This window comes from Ranitomeya imitator, chromosome 7 (assembly GCF_032444005.1).
Source record: "Ranitomeya imitator isolate aRanImi1 chromosome 7, aRanImi1.pri, whole genome shotgun sequence".
Lineage (NCBI taxonomy): Eukaryota > Metazoa > Chordata > Amphibia > Anura > Dendrobatidae > Ranitomeya > Ranitomeya imitator.
In genome coordinates, this window is record NC_091288.1 from 133,263,233 (window position 1) to 133,281,267 (window position 18,035).

An 18,035-nucleotide genomic window follows, 5' to 3' on the forward strand; every position below is an offset into this window, starting at 1 on the left:
GACCATGATTTTTGCTATATACAGCAATACTATGCTATTACTGTATACATCATAAGCGGTCAAACGATCACAGGTTCAAGTCCCCTAAGGGTCTAACAAAAAAGTAAAAAAGTTTTAAAAAATCTAAAGAATTAACACAAAAGGTTTGAATCACCAAACTTTTCCCCTATTAAAAATTCATATACCGTATTTTTCGGACTATTTGACACACTTTTTACTCCAAAAATGTGGAGGAAATGGGGGTGCGTCTTATAGTCCGAATGTACGGTGGGGTACGATGTATAATCTGGCTGTGGTGGTGAGGTGAAGGAACGGCATTGGAAAAGCAGAGGGTCACAGGAGGCTGGAGGTGGCGGCTGCAGCTAAATCCTGTTCCAGTTGCTAAAGAGAAATTAATATACTGCACCTCCTGCTCTGTGGCCTCCCCTCTAACACTCTCGCACCCCTCCAATCTATTCTAAACTCTGCTGCCCGACTAATCCACCTGTCCCCCCGCTACTCCCCGGCCTCTCCCCTCTGTCAATCCCTTCACTGGCTCCCCATTGCCCAGAGACTCCACTACAAAACCCTAACCATGACGTACAAAGCCATCCACAACCTGTCTCCTCCATACATCTGTGACCTCGTCTCCCGGTACTTACCTACACGCAACCTCCGATCCTCACAAGATCTCCTACTCTACTCCCCTCTTATCTCCTCTTCCCACAATCGTATACAAGATTTCTCTCGCGTATCACCCCTACTCTGGAACCCTCTACCACAACACATCAGACTCTCGCCTACCATCGAAACCTTCAAAAAGAACCTGAAGACCCACCTTTTCCGACAAGCCTACAACCTGCAGTAACCACCGATCGACCAAACCACTGCATGACCAGCTCTATCCTCGCCTACTGTATCCTCACCCATCCCTTGTAGATTGTGAGCCTTCGCGGGAAGGGTCCTCACTCCTCCTGTACCAGTTATGACTTGTATTGTTTAAGATTATTGTACTTGTTTTTATTATGTATACCCCTCCTCACATGTAAAGCGCCATGGAATAAATGGCGCTATAACAATAAATAATAATAATAATAATATTCACTGCATTCCATGCCCATGGGCGTGGAGAGCAATGCATATTCAATTCTCCTTAAAAATAGTATGCGGAGAAGTATCTTGGTATGATTTCCCTCAACCCTGATGCTGGTCAGAAATCATTTAAAAAAAAAACCCATTACACTTACCTACCCGGCGCCATGTATGACGCCATGGCAGTGTCCAGCTCCACTGCCAGCAACTGCTTTATTGTTGCAAGCAGAGCATGGCAGGGACGTCATGCGCTGCTCACAAGCAAAGCACAGCTGCCATAATACTCACCGGTAGGGTTGAGCGACCTTTACTTTTATAGGATCGGGTCGGGTTTCACGAAACCCGACTTTTTCAAAAGTCGGGTCGAGTGAAATTGGCCAATCCTATAAAAAAGTCGGTGTCGGGGTCGGCCGAAACTCGAAACCCAATGCAGTGCATTGGGTTTCCAATGGTTCCCAGGGTCTGAAGGAGCGGAAACTCTCCTTCAGGCCCTGGGATCCATATTTAAGTGTAAAATAAAGAATTAAAATAAAAAATATTGCCATACTTACCCTCTGACGCGCCCTGGTACTAACTGGGAACCTTCCTTCGAATCAGCCTTCCAGGACCTTGCGGTGACGTCGCGGCTTGTGATTGGTCGCGCGGCCGCCCATGTGACCGCTCGTGCGACCAATCACAAGCCGCGACGTCACCGAAGGTCCTGGAAGGGCTGATTCTTAGGAAGGAAGGCTGCCGGAAAGAAGCAGGGCGCGTCCGAGGGTGAGTATATTCCTATTAGGTATATACTCACCCTCGGACGCGCCCTGCTTCTTTCCGGCAGCCTTCCTTCCTAAGAATCAGCCCTTCCAGGACCTTCGGTGACGTCGCGGTGACGTCGCTGCTTGTGATTGGTCGCGCGACTGCACCCGGCATATTAAGCCACAGTACACTGCGATCAAACATGATCGCAGTGTTCCGGTGGCATAGGGAATCATCGCCCAGGGAGGGGGCTTCCTGCGTACTTCCCTGAGACCCTCAGAACAATGCGATGTCAGAGGGTCTCCTACATCCTCCTCACTGCGGGCTCCCAGATCCAAGATGGCCACGGGGTCCTGCAGGGAGGTGGCTTCACGGCACCTGCTACTTAGGATTAGTGTTAGTGGTGTGTTCAGGTTAGGGGTGTTGTTAGGGTTATTGTTAGGGTTGGGATTAGGGATGTGTTGGGGTTAGGGGTGTGGTTAGGGCTTGGATTAGGGTTAGGGGTGTGTTGGGTTAGGGTTGGAGTTAGAAATGGAGGGTTTCCACTATTAAGGCACATGAAGGGCTCTCCAAACACGACATGTCATCTAATCTTAATTCCAGCCAATTCTGCGTTGAAAAAGTAAAACGGTGCTCCTTCCCTTCCGAGCTCTGTCATGCGCCCAAACAGTGGTTTACCCTCACACATGGGGTATCAGCGTACTCAGCACAAATTGCACAACAACTTTTGGGGTCCAATTTATCCTGTTACCCTTGGTAAAATAAAACAAATTGGATCTGAAATTATTTTATTGTGAAAAAAATTTAAATGTTCATTTTTTTAAACATTCCAAAAATTCCTGTGAAGCACCAAAAGGGTTAATAAACTTCTTGAATGAGATTTTGAGCACCTTGAGGGGTGCAGTTTTTAGAATGGTGTCACTTTTTCATATTTTCTATCATATAGACCCCTCAAAGTGACTTCAAATGTGATGTGGTCCCTTAAAAAAATGGTGTTGTAAAAATGAGAAATTGCTGGTCAACTTTTAACCCTTATAACATTTTGGTTCCAAAATTGTGCTGATGTGAAGTAGACATGTGGAAATGTTACTTATATGTTGTGTAACATATCTCTGTGATTTAAGGGCATGAAAATTCAAATTTGGAAAATGCAAAATTTTTGAAATTTTCACCAAATTTCTGTTTTTTTCACAAATAAATGCAAGTAATATCAAAGAAATTATACCACTATCATCAAGTACAATATGTCACTAGAAAACATTGTCAGAATCACTGGGATCCGGAGCAGCGTTCCAGAGTTATAACCTCATAAAAAGACAGTGGTCAGAATTGTAGAAATTGGCCCGGTCATTAACGTGCAAACCACCCTTGGGTGTAAAGGGGTTAATATGAACGAGGCAGAGATTGGTGATTTGAGGGAGAAAACGGATTTTGCACTGGAAGAGAAAGAAATCTAGGCATCATTGTTACAAATAAGCTACACCTTACTGTTGATGCCAATCTAGACGATATTATAAAAACTATCTCTGTCGACTTTACTAATCTTGAGCACTCAGATCTCTCCCTGTTAGGCAAAATATTGGCAGTTAAATCTTTCATTCTACCCAAAATCCTTTACATATTTAGGACTCTTCCAATTATTATTCCTCCATGGCTTATTTTTAAGATTCAAGGCATGATCAACTCCTTCATTTGGAGTGGGAAAGGGGCTAGATTGGCGGTTGAAACTTTGTACAAACGTAAATGTAATGGAGGTTTTGGTTTACCAAATATATATGCTTATTACCTTGCATCCCTGGTTAAACATAGCTGGCATTGGTTCAACGACCAATCTCACCCTGTGTGGTTCATCTTAGAATCTGTTTACAGCGGCCATAGATCTATTTGAGAGATGTTTTTCAATGCCTTAATTCGCTCTCGGCAAAAAGAATCTTCAAACCCAATTTTTCAAGCTTTAATTCATGGCTGGAAAATACTCATTAAACCTTCTAAAAACTTTACTAAGGTTGAACAAATCGAAAAACTTCCTATACCTTTGCTCACTTCAATTTATAATTTCTCTCTACCAGATATTTGGACCAAGTCAGGGATTAAAAAAAAACAGGGGATATTTACGTCGGCGACAACTTTCTCTCTTTTAGTGAAATCAAAACAAAGTACAAACTTCCTTACTCTGAATTGGTGTTATTCACGTTCGTAAAGGATTGTATTTGAAATCTTTTTAATAATAAAACAACGAATATTGAAAATATTTGGAGTCTAAAAAATCTCTACAACTACTTTAACAAACATCTTACCACTCTTAAGAATATATATACTGTATATGAAAAGGTGGGAGGCTGACCTTAATATTAATCTTCAGACTGATCAATGGGACGGTGCTATCAACGCTACCTATGCCTCTAATATCTCAAGACTATGTTGGATGAACTGCGGATTGCAGGGCGGGCAACCTTTAACACATATTTTTGGGGTGCTCTAACGTTAATTCACTGTGGACAAATGTTTCACAATATTAATTCCTTCACTAACAATAGCTTTAGGGCACTTCTCTCTATCAACATGGAGCACTTGGATTCTTCAATCAAATATATAATCATCCACATTTTTTAGTAGTTAAGAATACCTTAGCTTATTGGTGAAAAAAAAAATGAAATGCCCAAATTTACAGACATACTAGATAAACTTCACCAACACAGCTCTCTAGAGTAGAGGTTCGCTATTAATAAGAACAGCATAAATACAATAGCAAGTGGGAGATATGGAACTTAGAATTTTGTAATTCGTGAGCTACCTGTAAGATCTGTGTGGACGAAATTGGAATAGTAGATTTATTTACCTATACTTTCTCATTTGTCTACATCTTCTGTTAACCATAATTAAGTTTTGTACTTTGGTAAAAAAAAAAATTCCTTTCTTGGCGCTTTCGGAAGACAAGGATAGTTTAGAGGTTGAGATAATTTGCTTAGTACCAAATTTATTGGGACACTTTAATAAGAACAATTTTGTTTTTGTTAAAGTGTCCTAATAAATTTGATACTGAGCAAAATTATCTCAACCTCTAAATTATCCTTGTCTTCTGGAAGCGCCAAAAAGGGATATTTTTTACCATTTTTTTTACCATTGTATTCACATGCAATCCTTGGATTAAAGCTGGCATAGTTCCTGCAATTGTGCTGCATACCGGAAGATTACAAGGAGTGGATCCATCACAAGGATCAATTGAATGTACATACAAGACATCCAAAGGGTGAGTGCAACTATGTATTTTCTCGCGGTGAATATATACCTATACTTAGACTTAGACACTGTGCCCCTTGTCTCCCTTTTATATCTCTTTCCGATATCCTTGTATGCAAATTACCCCTTCTAAGAAAAAGAGGACTTAAAATCTATAGCGCCACCTGTTGGAAGTAGCGATCCTACAAGTCACAATCAACCCTGGTCCAGTCAAGAGCCTCTCACCTAGCCAAATCAGATCTCATGCTTCGCATTGACGAGGGCCAACAGCCCGAAACACTGTCTGCAAATTGAGATACTGATTTGGCTTTTATCCTAAGTCATATTGCACGACTCATTAAAGGGTTGATTGTGACTTGTAGGATCGCTACTTCCAACAGGTGGCGCTATAGAGTTTAAGTCCTCTTTTGCTCAGAAGAGGCAATTTGCATATTAAATTTCCAAGAGGAGCATTGCAAGGCGAAAAAGCCTCCTTACCTTGACAAGCCAGCTGGTATGTCACTCTCCATAAGGAGAAACGTTACCCCCTTCTACCCAGATATCCTTGTGTGAGTTTTGTACTTGCTCAGGAGTATAGTTTCTTGTGGTAACTTTTCTACTCTGCCATTTGGAGATATTTTGTCAGAGTTCTCGAATTTTTACTGACTCCTTCCCTTTCCCAATGTTATCCCCCTCCCCTTCCCCCTTTGTTAAAAATGATAAAAAAATACATATAAAAACAAATACTGAGGTAAAATACTGACCAAATACTGAACATGTGAATGTGGTCTTATTCATGGATTGAGATTATCACTCCATTTTTCATCTTATTCAACACTGATGTAGTAAACTACAATTATGTTTTTCTTCCTTACATTTAGCCCAACTTGGGTCTCTCCCTAAGGTGGCTAGCATGTATGTATCGCTTGCTCACCGAGCCCCACTCCATACAGCCAACCAATTCCAGCCCTGTGCTGATGAGGGCCTAAAGCCCGAAACACGTGTCCACAGGTAGGAATTGGTTGGCTGTGTAAATTTAGAAACTAATCCGCAGCATTGCACGCTTGGCGGTTCCAAGCGCTGTGGATTAGACAGGGGTGGAAAGAGATGATTTGCATAGCTCCGCCTACTGCAAAGGATTCTGGGTAAACCTGCTATTCTTTGTATTATGCTGCTTGCAAGTACTTTCCGTTTCAGGAAAGCATCCACTATGTATTTCCTTTAAGTAGAGGGCTTTTCGGTCTCTTTCGTCCCGCTACATTTAGCCCAACTTGGGTCTCTCCCTAAGGTGGCTAGCATGTATGTATCGCTTGCTCACCGAGCCCCACTCCATACAGCCAACCAATTCCAGCCCTGTGCTGATGAGGGCCTAAAGCCCGAAACACGTGTCCACAGGTAGGAATTGGTTGGCTGTGTAAATTTAGAAACTAATCCGCAGCATTGCACGCTTGGCGGTTCCAAGCGCTGTGGATTAGACAGGGGTGGAAAGAGATGATTTGCATAGCTCCGCCTACTGCAAAGGATTCTGGGTAAACCTGCTATTCTTTGTATTATGCTGCTTGCAAGTACTTTCCGTTTCAGGAAAGCATCCACTATGTATTTCCTTTAAGTAGAGGGCTTTTCGGTCTCTTTCGTCCCGCTACATTTAGCCCAACTTGGGTCTCTCCCTAAGGTGGCTAGCATGTATGTATCGCTTGCTCACCGAGCCCCACTCCATACAGCCAACCAATTCCAGCCCTGTGCTGATGAGGGCCTAAAGCCCGAAACACGTGTCCACAGGTAGGAATTGGTTGGCTGTGTAAATTTAGAAACTAATCCGCAGCATTGCACGCTTGGCGGTTCCAAGCGCTGTGGATTAGACAGGGGTGGAAAGAGATGATTTGCATAGCTCCGCCTACTGCAAAGGATTCTGGGTAAACCTGCTATTCTTTGTATTATGCTGCTTGCAAGTACTTTCCGTTTCAGGAAAGCATCCACTATGTATTTCCTTTAAGTAGAGGGCTTTTCGGTCTCTTTCGTCCCGCTACATTTAGCCCAACTTGGGTCTCTCCCTAAGGTGGCTAGCATGTATGTATTTCTTCCTTATGTGAATTGAGTGTGCACAGTGACAACCTATCCTTAGGCTGTTCAAGGCTAAAATGGTGCTGCTTGGCCAGCCCTCATCATTTACACTGGTTGCGATAGCCCTTTACTTGGCCATACAATGTGATAGATGCAGGGCACTATGGGGACGCTGAGGCCCTTTATCCCCCTCTCTGAGTCTTCAGCAGTGTGTGAAAAGGAATTGAGACCCAAAGTTGATCCTCCCCTCATTTGTAGTTGGTACACATTGTGTGTTGAACTAGGATTCTATGGAAGACTTGTATAGCTGACAGATGATAAACGATACTTACTATGTTCTTTGAACTTGAGAGTTTCCATAGAGTAGCCTGCAGCTTTGCAACCTGGGAATACATAATGCATATTTTATTTACAAAACTACAATACTACGTATATTTACACAAACAAATGTTCAGCTGTAGATATGCATGTTGAAAAACCATTACTGGCCACTAGGTGCCTCTCTTGTTAGCAAGTGACTGTTGTACAGACTGATCAGTCTATGGTTAAAGGGGCTGTCTGGCCTTAGGGTACAAGTCTGCAGTCACTCTGAGTGACTGCAGAATTGTGAATCCTTACATCACGCAAATTGTGCGCAGTGAGAATTCTCCAATGATGGCAAGCATGTTGGCACTAGCATACGAATTGCAGACTAGATGTGCCCTAGTTTATTGATAGAGGCCGCACCTGTCTTGTTGGAATATACAGTGCCTTGCGAAAGCATTCGGCTCCCTTGAACTTTTCAACCTTTTCCCACATATTATGCTTCAAACATAAAGATACCAAATGTAAACTTTTGGTGAATAATCAACGACAAGTGGAAAACAATTGTGAAGCTGAACGAAATGTATTGGTTATTTTAAATTTTTGTGGAAATTAAAAAACTGAAAAGTGGGGCGTGCAATATTATTCAGCCCCTTTACTTTCAGTGCAGCAAACTCACTCCAGAAATTCATTGTGGATCTCTGAATGATCCAATGTTGTCCTAAATGACTAATGATGATAAATATAATCTACCTGTGTTTAATCAAGTCTCCGTATGAATGCACCTGCTCTGTGATAGTCTCAGGGTTCTGTTTGAAGCACAGAGAGCATCATGAAGACCAAGGAACACACAGGCAGGTCCGTGATACTGTTGTGGGGAAGTTTAATATTTGGATACAAAATGATTTCCAAAACTTTAAACATCCCAAGGAGCACTGTGCAAGTGATCATATTAAAATGGAAGGAGTACCATACCACTGCAAATCAACCAAGACCCGGCCGTCCCTCTAAACTTTCATCTCAAACAAGGAGAATGGATAAAGCTATGACCACCGATCCAAAATATGTGCAACAAGCAGGGTGGGACCAATAGTTAAAATTTAACTTTTAATGATTTTATTTAAAAAACGGTGTAAAAAAAAAAATACCTGAAAAACAATAATTTGAACACACTAATTAACTCTAAACTACATGCTAACAATACTAAACAGGTTAATCTACGATATTGTTCAAGAAGTTATAAAAAAAACCTGTGTAGTAACATAACTGGGTAAATTTATAACATAGTGTGTTACTTTTGGTCCGCAAATGGTCGGTCATACATTAGCAGTAAAGGTTTTTTACTTTAATCATGCATGTATGATTGTTTCTATACATGAGTATCATTGGGAACAAGTGCTTCTTTGATTATTGTACTCTTGGTACATTCTGTATCATAATTATTGCGGATTAATCTAGCCAGTTATGTTACTACACAGGTTTTTTATAACTTCTGGAACAAAATCGTAGATTAACCCGTTTAGTATTGTTAGCATTATTATTATTATTATTTATTGTTATAGCGCCATTTATTCCATGGCGCTTTACATGTAAGGAGGGGTAACATAATAAATACAAGTACAATAATCTTAAACAATACAAGTCATAACTGGTACAGGAGGAGAGAGGACCCTGCCCGCGAAGGCTCACAATCTACAAGGGATAGGTGAAAATACATTAGGCGAGGGTAGAGCTGGTCATGCAGCGGTTTGGTCAATCGGTGGTTACTGCAGGTTATAGGCTTGTCGGAAGAGGTGGATCTTCAGGCTCTTTTTGAAGGTTTCGTAGTAGGTGAGAGTCTGATATGTTGTGGTAGAGAGTTCCAGAGTAGGGGTGATGTGCGAGAGAAATCTTGTATGCGATTGTGGGAAGAGAAGATAAAAGGGGAATAAAGAAGGAGATCTTGTGAGGATCTGAGGTTGCGTGCAGGAAAGTACAAGGAGACGAGGTCACAGATGTATGGAGGAGACAGGTTGTGGTTTGTGTAGTTTAGTGTTAATTAGTGTGTTCAAATTATTGTTTTTCAGGTGTTTTTTACACCATTTTTTAAATACAATCATTAAAAGTTAAATTTTAACTATTGGTCCCACTGTTGCACGCAAACAAGGAGAAGACTGATCAGAGATGCAGCCAAGAGGCCCATGATCACTCTGGATGAACTGCAGAGATCTACAGCTGAGGTGGGACAGTCTGTCAATAGGACATCAATCAGACGTACACTGCACAAATCTGACCTTTATGGAGAAGTGGCAAGAAGAAAGCAATTTCTCAAAGATATCCATAAAGTGTCATTTAAAGTTTGCAACAAGCCACCTGGGAGACACACCAAACATGTGGAAGAAGGTGCTCTGGTCAGATGAAACCAAATCGAACTTTTTGGCAACAAAGCCAAACGATATGTTTGGTGTAAAGGCAATAGTGCTCATCACCCTGAACACACCATCCCCATTGTCAAACATGGTGGTGGCAGCATCATGGTTTGGGCCTGCTTTTCTTCAGCAGGGACATGGAAGATGGTTAAAATTGATTGGGAAGATGGATGGAGCCAAATACAGGGCCATTCTTGAAGAAAACCTGTTGGAGTCTGCAAAAGACCTGAGACTGGGACGGAGATTTGTCTTCCAACAAGACAATGATCCCAAACATAAAGCAAAATCTACAATAGAATGGTTTACAAATAAATGTATCCAGGTGTAAGAATTGGCAAGTCAAAGTCCAGACCTCAATCCAATCGAGAATCTGTGGAAGGAGCTGAAAACTGCTGTTCACAAACAATCTCCATCAAACCTCACTGACCTCGAGCTGTTTGTCAAGGAAGAATGGGCAAGAATTTCAGTCTCTAGATGTACAAAACTGTAATCACAGAAAAAGGTGGCGCAACAAAGTATTAAGTTAAAAGGGCCGAATAATATTGCACGCCCCACTTTTCAGTTTTTGAATTTCTAAAAAATTTTTAAATAACCAATAAATTTAGTTCAACTTCACAATTGTGTTCCACTTGTTGATTCTTCACCAAAAATTTACATTTGGTATCTTTAGGTTTGAAGCATGATATGTGGGAAAAGGTTGAAAAGTTCAAGGGAGCTGAATACGTTCGCAAGGCACTGTAGCTAGAAGAATGTAAATGGCATTTTTGCATCATAACTGCCTGCTCCCAGAGCTAGTATCAGAGAATCCTTAAAGCGTGCAGTGTGCACTATGGGAGGATTCACAAATCTGTAGTCACATAGGCTACAAGTCTCCAGTTCCTCGAAGTCCAAACAGCCCCTTTAAAGGCAAACAGGACATATTACAGAAAGTAGGGGAATGACCCTAATGTAGCCCTACCAGCAGCTCCTGGCTTTTACAGAATTTCTCCTGCTGCACAAAATCTCTCTATAGCACTCAGAAGGAAAGCTGCTGGGCTTTTAACATGTCTGGAAATGTGTATGACTGTTTTGATCAGTCTTCCACTTGTTATGTCATTCACTGTTGTTATATTTAACTGTCTGCTTGCATTTCATAGCAGGGCCACCATCAGGGCATTTCTGCCATTACTGGCGTATAGGGCCAAGCTCGGTCCCACCTATTTGCTTCTGCTCGCTGGGTCCCATGAGCAGGAATCAGCCAATTCAGTAACGGAAAGTGTGTTCTCCGACACATGTTCAGTTAAAATCTATTGTTGGTGGCTTCCTGCACAGCAAAAGTTAACAGCAGCAAGAAAAACAGAGGCTGACAGCTCACGTCAGAGCGCATGTTGATGGCATATGACATCACTGCCATGTGCAGACGCATCCGCGTCTCAAGTGGTTGAGGAAGAGGACGCCGCTGGACCGTGGCCAGGTAAGGGAACCATTTATTTTTATTTCTTGCATGGGGCCAAGATGGGAGATCATACGGGTCCTGAGAGCAGGATGGTGACACAAGGGGCCAGGATGGGAGATTATATGCGACCTGGGGGCAGGATAGAGACACAAGGGGATCAGGAATGAGACAAGAGAGCCCACAATCAAATACAAGCGGGACAAGAAGTGCATTGAACTGCAGGGTGGATTGCTGCTGAGAGGAAAAAAAATCTCTTTAAATCTTCTGCTTAGCGAGTGTGAACGAGCTGAGTGTGACAGGAGCGTAAGTGTGAATGGTGGTAAGTGTACGACTTGTGATTCAGCGACTTTGGATTCAGGGAGTTCCAAGGGAGAAATTACTGAATTGCTATCTGCATTTTATTAATACTTTGCATTTAAGTTTTATTTCACTTTTCTGTCTGGTGCAATCCCCATTAGGAAATGTGCTCCACTATTGTTAAAGCCATCCAATGTACATCTTGCCACATGTATGCCATCCTTGAGTAGCTGGTCAAGGGTGCATATTGCTGTGCGAAATGTGAGCACGTTGTGCATTTGGAAGCCCAGATACTGGATCTAAATGTGCAGTTGGCAACACTGAGATCCACTGACAATATGGAAAGCAGTCTTCTGCTCATTGAGCAGATGCTCAATGGGATAGATGGGAGGGAAGGTAGGATGGAGCTGCAGGACAGTGAAGCAGCAAGTTGGGTGACAGTTAGAAAGCAGGGTAGAGGGAGGAGTGCCAGGGAGGCTAGTCCTGATCTGGCACACCTCAATAAGTTTGCTAAGTTAGCAAATGAGGGGGGTGCCAGTACAGGGGGTAGCACTGCTGCAGAAAAGGCATGTCCTCTGAAACCCGGAGGAGTGTCTGCTCCAGTAAGGAGGGAAATAGGAGTGCAGGGCAGGACAGACAGGTGCTGGTAGTGGGGTCTCAATTATTAGGGGAACAAATAGGGAAATCTGTCACAAAGACAGGGATCATCGAACGGTGTGCTGCCTACCTGGCGCTCAAGCACGACACAAATCTGATCGGGTTGACAGATTACTGGGAGGGGTTGGGAGGACCCAGCGATCATGGTGCATATTGGCACAAATGACAAAGTTAGAGGTAGGTGGAAGGTCCTTAAAGATGATTTCAGGGAATTAGGCTGCAAGCTTAAAGCAAGGACCTCCAAGGTGGTATTTTCGCGAAATACTGCCTGTACCAGGTGCCATGCCAGAGAGGCAACGGGAGATTAGGGAGGTTAATAAGTGGTTCAAGAATTGGTGTAGGAAAGAGGGGTTTGGGTTCCTGGAGAACTGGGCCAACTTCTCAGTTGGCTACAGGTTCTATACTAGGGATGGGCTGCACCTCAATGGGGAAGGTGCAGCTGTGCTGGGGAGAAAATGGCTAGAAAGTTGGAGGAGTGTTTAAACTAGGGATTGGGGGAGGGTATTCATTTTATAGGAGGGGAAGATAGTGCAGATAGTGACCTGGGCAGAAATAAAGAAGATGGGGGTGGCAGTGGCATGGGGGTGGGGTTAGAACAGTTAATAATTTAAGAAAGACTAGAGGTACAGAGAGATATATAAAGTGCATGTATACTAATGCCAAAAGCCTTGCCAACAAAATGGATGAATTAGAATTAATGTTGTTGGAGCATAATTATGACATGGTGGGGATATCTGAGACATGGGTGGATGAAAGCCGTGACTGGGCTGTTAACTTGCAGGGCTATAGTCTGTTCAGAAATGACCGAACAGATAAGCGAGGGGGAGGTGTGTGTCTATATGTAAAATCATCCTTAAAACCCATCCTGTGTGATAATATAGGTGAATCTAATCAAAATGTAGAGTCCCTGTGGGTGGAGATAAGGGGAGGGGAAAAAATAATAAATTACTGATAGGGGTTAGTTATAAGTCTCCAAAAGTAATGGAAGCAACAGAGAAAATCCTTGTAAAGCAAATAGATGAAACTTCGACTCAAGGAGAAGTCATTATTATGGGGGACTTCAACTACCCTGAAATACATTGGGGTACAGAAATCTCCAGTTCCAGCAAACGTAATAGGTTTTTGACAACTATGAGAGACAATTACCTTTCACAACTGATTCAGGACCCAACAAGATGGGGGGCACTGTTAGACTTAATATTAACCAACAGGCCAGACTGCATAGCAAATATAAGGGTTGGGAGACACTTGGGGAATAGTGATCACAAAATAATAAGTTTTCATGTATCCTTTAATAAGATGTGTAATAGGGGGGTTACAAGGACACTAAACTTCCGGAGGGCAAATTTCCAACGGATGAGAGATGATCTTGGTACAGGGACGATATCCTGAGACATAAAAATACACAAAGAAAATGGGAGACATTTATTAGCATCCTGAATAGTACCTGTGCGCAATATACACCGTATCAAAATAAACATACTAGAAATATGAGGAAAACAATAAGGCTAATAAGTGACAAAAAGAAAGCATTTAGAGAATTAAAGTAGGTAGTGATGAGGCATTAAATAAATACAAAAATTTAAATAAATTCTGTAAAAAGCAAATCAAGGCAGCAAAGATTGAGACAGAGAGACTCATTGCCAGAGAGAGTAAAAATAATCCCAAAATATCATCTAACTACACAAATAGTAAGAAACTAAAAAATGATAGTGTTGGCCCCCTTAAAAATAGTCTGGGTGAAATGGTGGATAAGGAAAAAGCCAACATGCAAAATGACTTTTTTTCATCGGTATTTACACAAGAATATTCCATGGCAGATAAAATGACTAATGATAACAAAAATTCCCCATTAAATGTCACCTGTTTAACCCAAATGGAAGTTCGGTGGCGTCTAAAAATCACTAAAATTGACAAATCTCCGGGCCCGGATGGGATACACCCCCGAGTACTGCAGGAACTAAGTACAGTCATTGATAGACCATTATTTTTTTTATCTTTAAAGACTCCATAATAACAGGGTCTGTACCACAGGACTCGCGTATAGCAAATGTGGTGCCAATATTCAAAAAGGGGACAAAAACTGTACTCGGTAATTATAGGCCAGTAAGCTTAACCTCTACTGTGGGTAAAATCCTGGAGGGCATTCTAAGGGATGCTATGCTGGAGTATCTGAAGAGGAATAACCTCATGACCCAATATCAACATGGGTTTACTAGGGACCGTTCCTGTCAGACTAATCTGATCAGCTTCTATGAAGAGGTAAGTTCCATACTGGACCAAGGAAATGCAGTGTATATGGATTTTTCAAAAGCTTTTGATACGGTGCCACACAAAAGGTTGATATATAAAATGAGAACAATGGGGATGGGGAAAATATGTATATGTATAAGTGGGTTAATAACTGGCTCAGGGATAGGAAACAAAGTGGTTATTAATGGATCACACTTGGACTTGGTCGCAGTTAACAGTGGGGTGCCACAAAGGTCAGTATTAGGCCCACTTCTTTTTAACATATTTATTAATGACCTTGTAGGGGGCATACAGAATAGAATTTCAATATTTGCAGATAACACTAAACTCTGCAGGGTAATTAATACAGAGGAGGACAATTTTATATTACAGGATGATTTATGTAAACTGGAAGATTGGGCTGATAAATGGCAAACGAGCTTTAATGAGGATAAATTTAAGGTCAAGCACTTGGGTAGAGCAAATAAGATGTATAATTATGTGCTTAATTGTAAAATACTGGACAAAACTGTCAATGAAAAACACCTGGAGGTATGGGTGGATGACAAACTCACATTTAGTGGCCAGTGTCAGGCAGCTGCTACAAAGGCAAATAAAATAATGGGATGCATTAAAAGAGGCATAGATGCTCATGAGGAGAACATAATTTTACCTCTATACAAGTCACTAGTTCGACCACACTTAGAATACTGTGTACAGGTCTGGTCTCCGGTGTATAAGAAAGACATACCTGAACTAGAGCGGGTGCAGAGAAAAACGATCAAGGTTATTAGAGGACTGGGGCGTCCGCAATACCAAGATAGGTTATTACACTTGGGGCTATTTAGTTTGGAAAAACGAAGGATAAGGGTTGATCTTATTTTAATGTATAAATATATGAGGGGACAGTACAAAGACCTTTCTAATGATCTTTTTACTAATAGACCTGAGACAGGGACAAGGGGGCATCCTCTACGTCTGGAGGAAAGAAGGTTTAAGCATAATCACAGGCACAGATTTTTTACAGTAAGAGCAGTAAGACTATGGAACTCTCTGCCGTATGATGTGGTAATGAGTGATTCCCTACTAAAATTTAAGAGGGGATTAGATGCCTTTCTTGAAAAATATAATGTTACAGGTTATATATACTAGACTCCTTGATAGGGCGTTGACCCAGGGAACAAGTCTGATTGCCATATGTGGAGTCGGGAAGGAATTTTTTTTCCCAATGTGAGCTTACTCTTTGCCACATGGGTATTTTTTGCCTTCCTCTGGATCAACATGTTAGGCCATGTTAGGTTAGGCTATGGGTTGAACTAGATGGACTTATAGTCTTCCTTCAACCTTAATAACTATGTTACTATGTTACAAGGGGGCCAGGAATGAGAAACTAGGGTGCGAGTAATGAGACACTAGGTGGTGAGGAAAGAGACACTAGGGGATGAGGAATGAGACACAGGGAGGACAGGAATGAGACACAAGGGGGTCAGGAATGAGACTCAACAGGACAAGGAATGAGAAACATGGGACAAGGATGGGGGATGCTATTACAAGAAGGGGCCAGGATGTGAGACATTATTAATGTAGAGTCTAATAATTATTACTGCTGTGATGCAATTGATTTTTGAGGATACTGTTTTAAGTGGTGGATGGAGTCTGCTATTGTGCAGGGAAGCACTATGTTGCCTTTTTTTTCATCTGGTGTAGCGGTGAAGTTGGGGAAAAATTGGAGAATGTGCTCTGTGTGTAGATAACTGTGTGTTATTTTCTGTAGAGACAAGTTCTGTCTGGAAGAAATGATGGAGGTCTGTGTTGGAGAAAGAAAAACAAAAACGAAGATGAGTATGTTCATCTAGAGGTGTCACTGGTGATTCAGTGTGTTACCAGTACACTTACACTATATACAGTGCTACTAAGTATAATGCCACTGTTGATCACTGTATTACCTGTACACTATATACAGGGCTCCGGTGTATAATGTCACTGGTGAGCACTGTATTACCTGTAAACTATAAACAGGGATCCTGTGTATAATGTCACTGGTGAACACTATATTACCTATACACTGACACTATACAGAAAGATCCTGGGTATAATGTCACTGGTAATAACTACACCACTTGTACAGAATATACAGGGCTCCTGTGTATAATATCACTTGTGATACTGTATCACTTGAATACTGACAATATATGTCACTGCTCAACCCTGTATTACTTATACACTATACACTTTATACAGAACTTCTGTGTATAATGTCACTTGTGAGTCACTGTACAACCTGTACACTGACACTATATTTAGAGCTCCTGTGTATAATGTCACTGTTGATCCATTTATTACCTATAAACTATATACAGAGCTCCTGTGTATAATGTCACTGGTGATCAATGTATTACCTCCACAATATGTGCAGAGCTCCTGAGTATAATGTCAGTAGTGATCCCTGTATCACCTGTATACTGGCACTATATAATGAGCTCCTGTGTATAATGTGAGTCACTGTACTACCTGTACTCTGACACTATATTTACAGCTCCTATGTATAATGTCACTCTTGATCCATTTATTACCTGTATACTATACACTATAGACAGTGGGTACGGAAAGTATTCAGACCCCTTTGAAATTTTTCACTCTGTTTCGTTGCAGCCATTTGGTAAATTCAAAAAAGTTAATTTGTTTTCTCATTAATGTACACTCTGCACCCCATCTTGACGAAGAAAAAAACTGAAAAGTAGAAATTTTTGCAAAATTATTAAAAAAAGAAAAAACTAAATATCATATGGTCATAAGTATTCAGACCCTTTGCTCAGTATTGACTAGAAGCACCCTTTTGAGATGGTACAGCCATGAGTCGTCTTCAGAATGATGCAACAAGTTTCTCACACCTGGGGATCCTCTCCCATTCTTCCTTGCAGATCCTCTCCTGTTCTGTCAGGTTGGATGGTGAACGTTGGTCGACAGCCATTTTCAGGTCTCGCCAGAGACGCTCAATTGGGTTTAGGTCAGGGCTCTGGCTGGGCCAGTCAAGAATGGTCAGAGTTGTTCTGAAGCTACTCCTTTGTTATTTTAGCTGTGTGCTTAGGGTCATTGTCTTGTTGGAAGGTGAACCTTCAGCCAAGTATGAGGTACAGAGCACTCTAGAAGAGATTTTCATCCAGGCTATCTCTGTATTTGGCCGCATTCATGTATCCTTCAATGGCAACCAGTCCTCCTGTCCCTGCAGCTGAAAAACAGCCCCCATAGCATGATGCTGCCACCACCATGTTTCACTGTTGGGATTGTATTGGACAGGTGATGAGCAGTGCGTGGTTTTCTTCACACATACTGCTTAGAATTATCACCAAAAATGTCTATCTTTGTCTCATCAGACCAGAGAATCTTATTTATCATAGTCTGGGAGTCCTTTGTGTGTTTTTTAGCAAACTCTATGAGGGCTTTCACATGTCTTGCACTGTGGAGAGACTTCCGTTGGGCCATTCTGCCATAAAGGCCCGACTGGTGGAGGGCTGCAGTGATAGTTGAATTTGTGAAACTTTCTTCCATCTCCCTACTGCATCTCTGGAGCTCAGCCACAGTGATCTTGGGGTTCTTCTTTACCTCTCTCACCA

At 41.8% G+C, this 18,035-nt stretch overlaps 1 protein-coding gene across 1 annotated transcript in view; it reads right to left on the reverse strand.

Moving 5' to 3' along the window:
- The window catches only part of PGAP1 (post-GPI attachment to proteins inositol deacylase 1), a 1,319,879-nt gene that overhangs the window by 180,687 nt on the left and 1,121,157 nt on the right, over positions 1 to 18,035 (reverse strand). Inside the window, exon 24 of the mRNA XM_069733825.1 lies at positions 7,422 to 7,472. Coding sequence (XP_069589926.1) covers positions 7,422 to 7,472 — 51 coding nt within the window. The remainder of the gene's footprint in view (positions 1 to 7,421; positions 7,473 to 18,035) is intronic.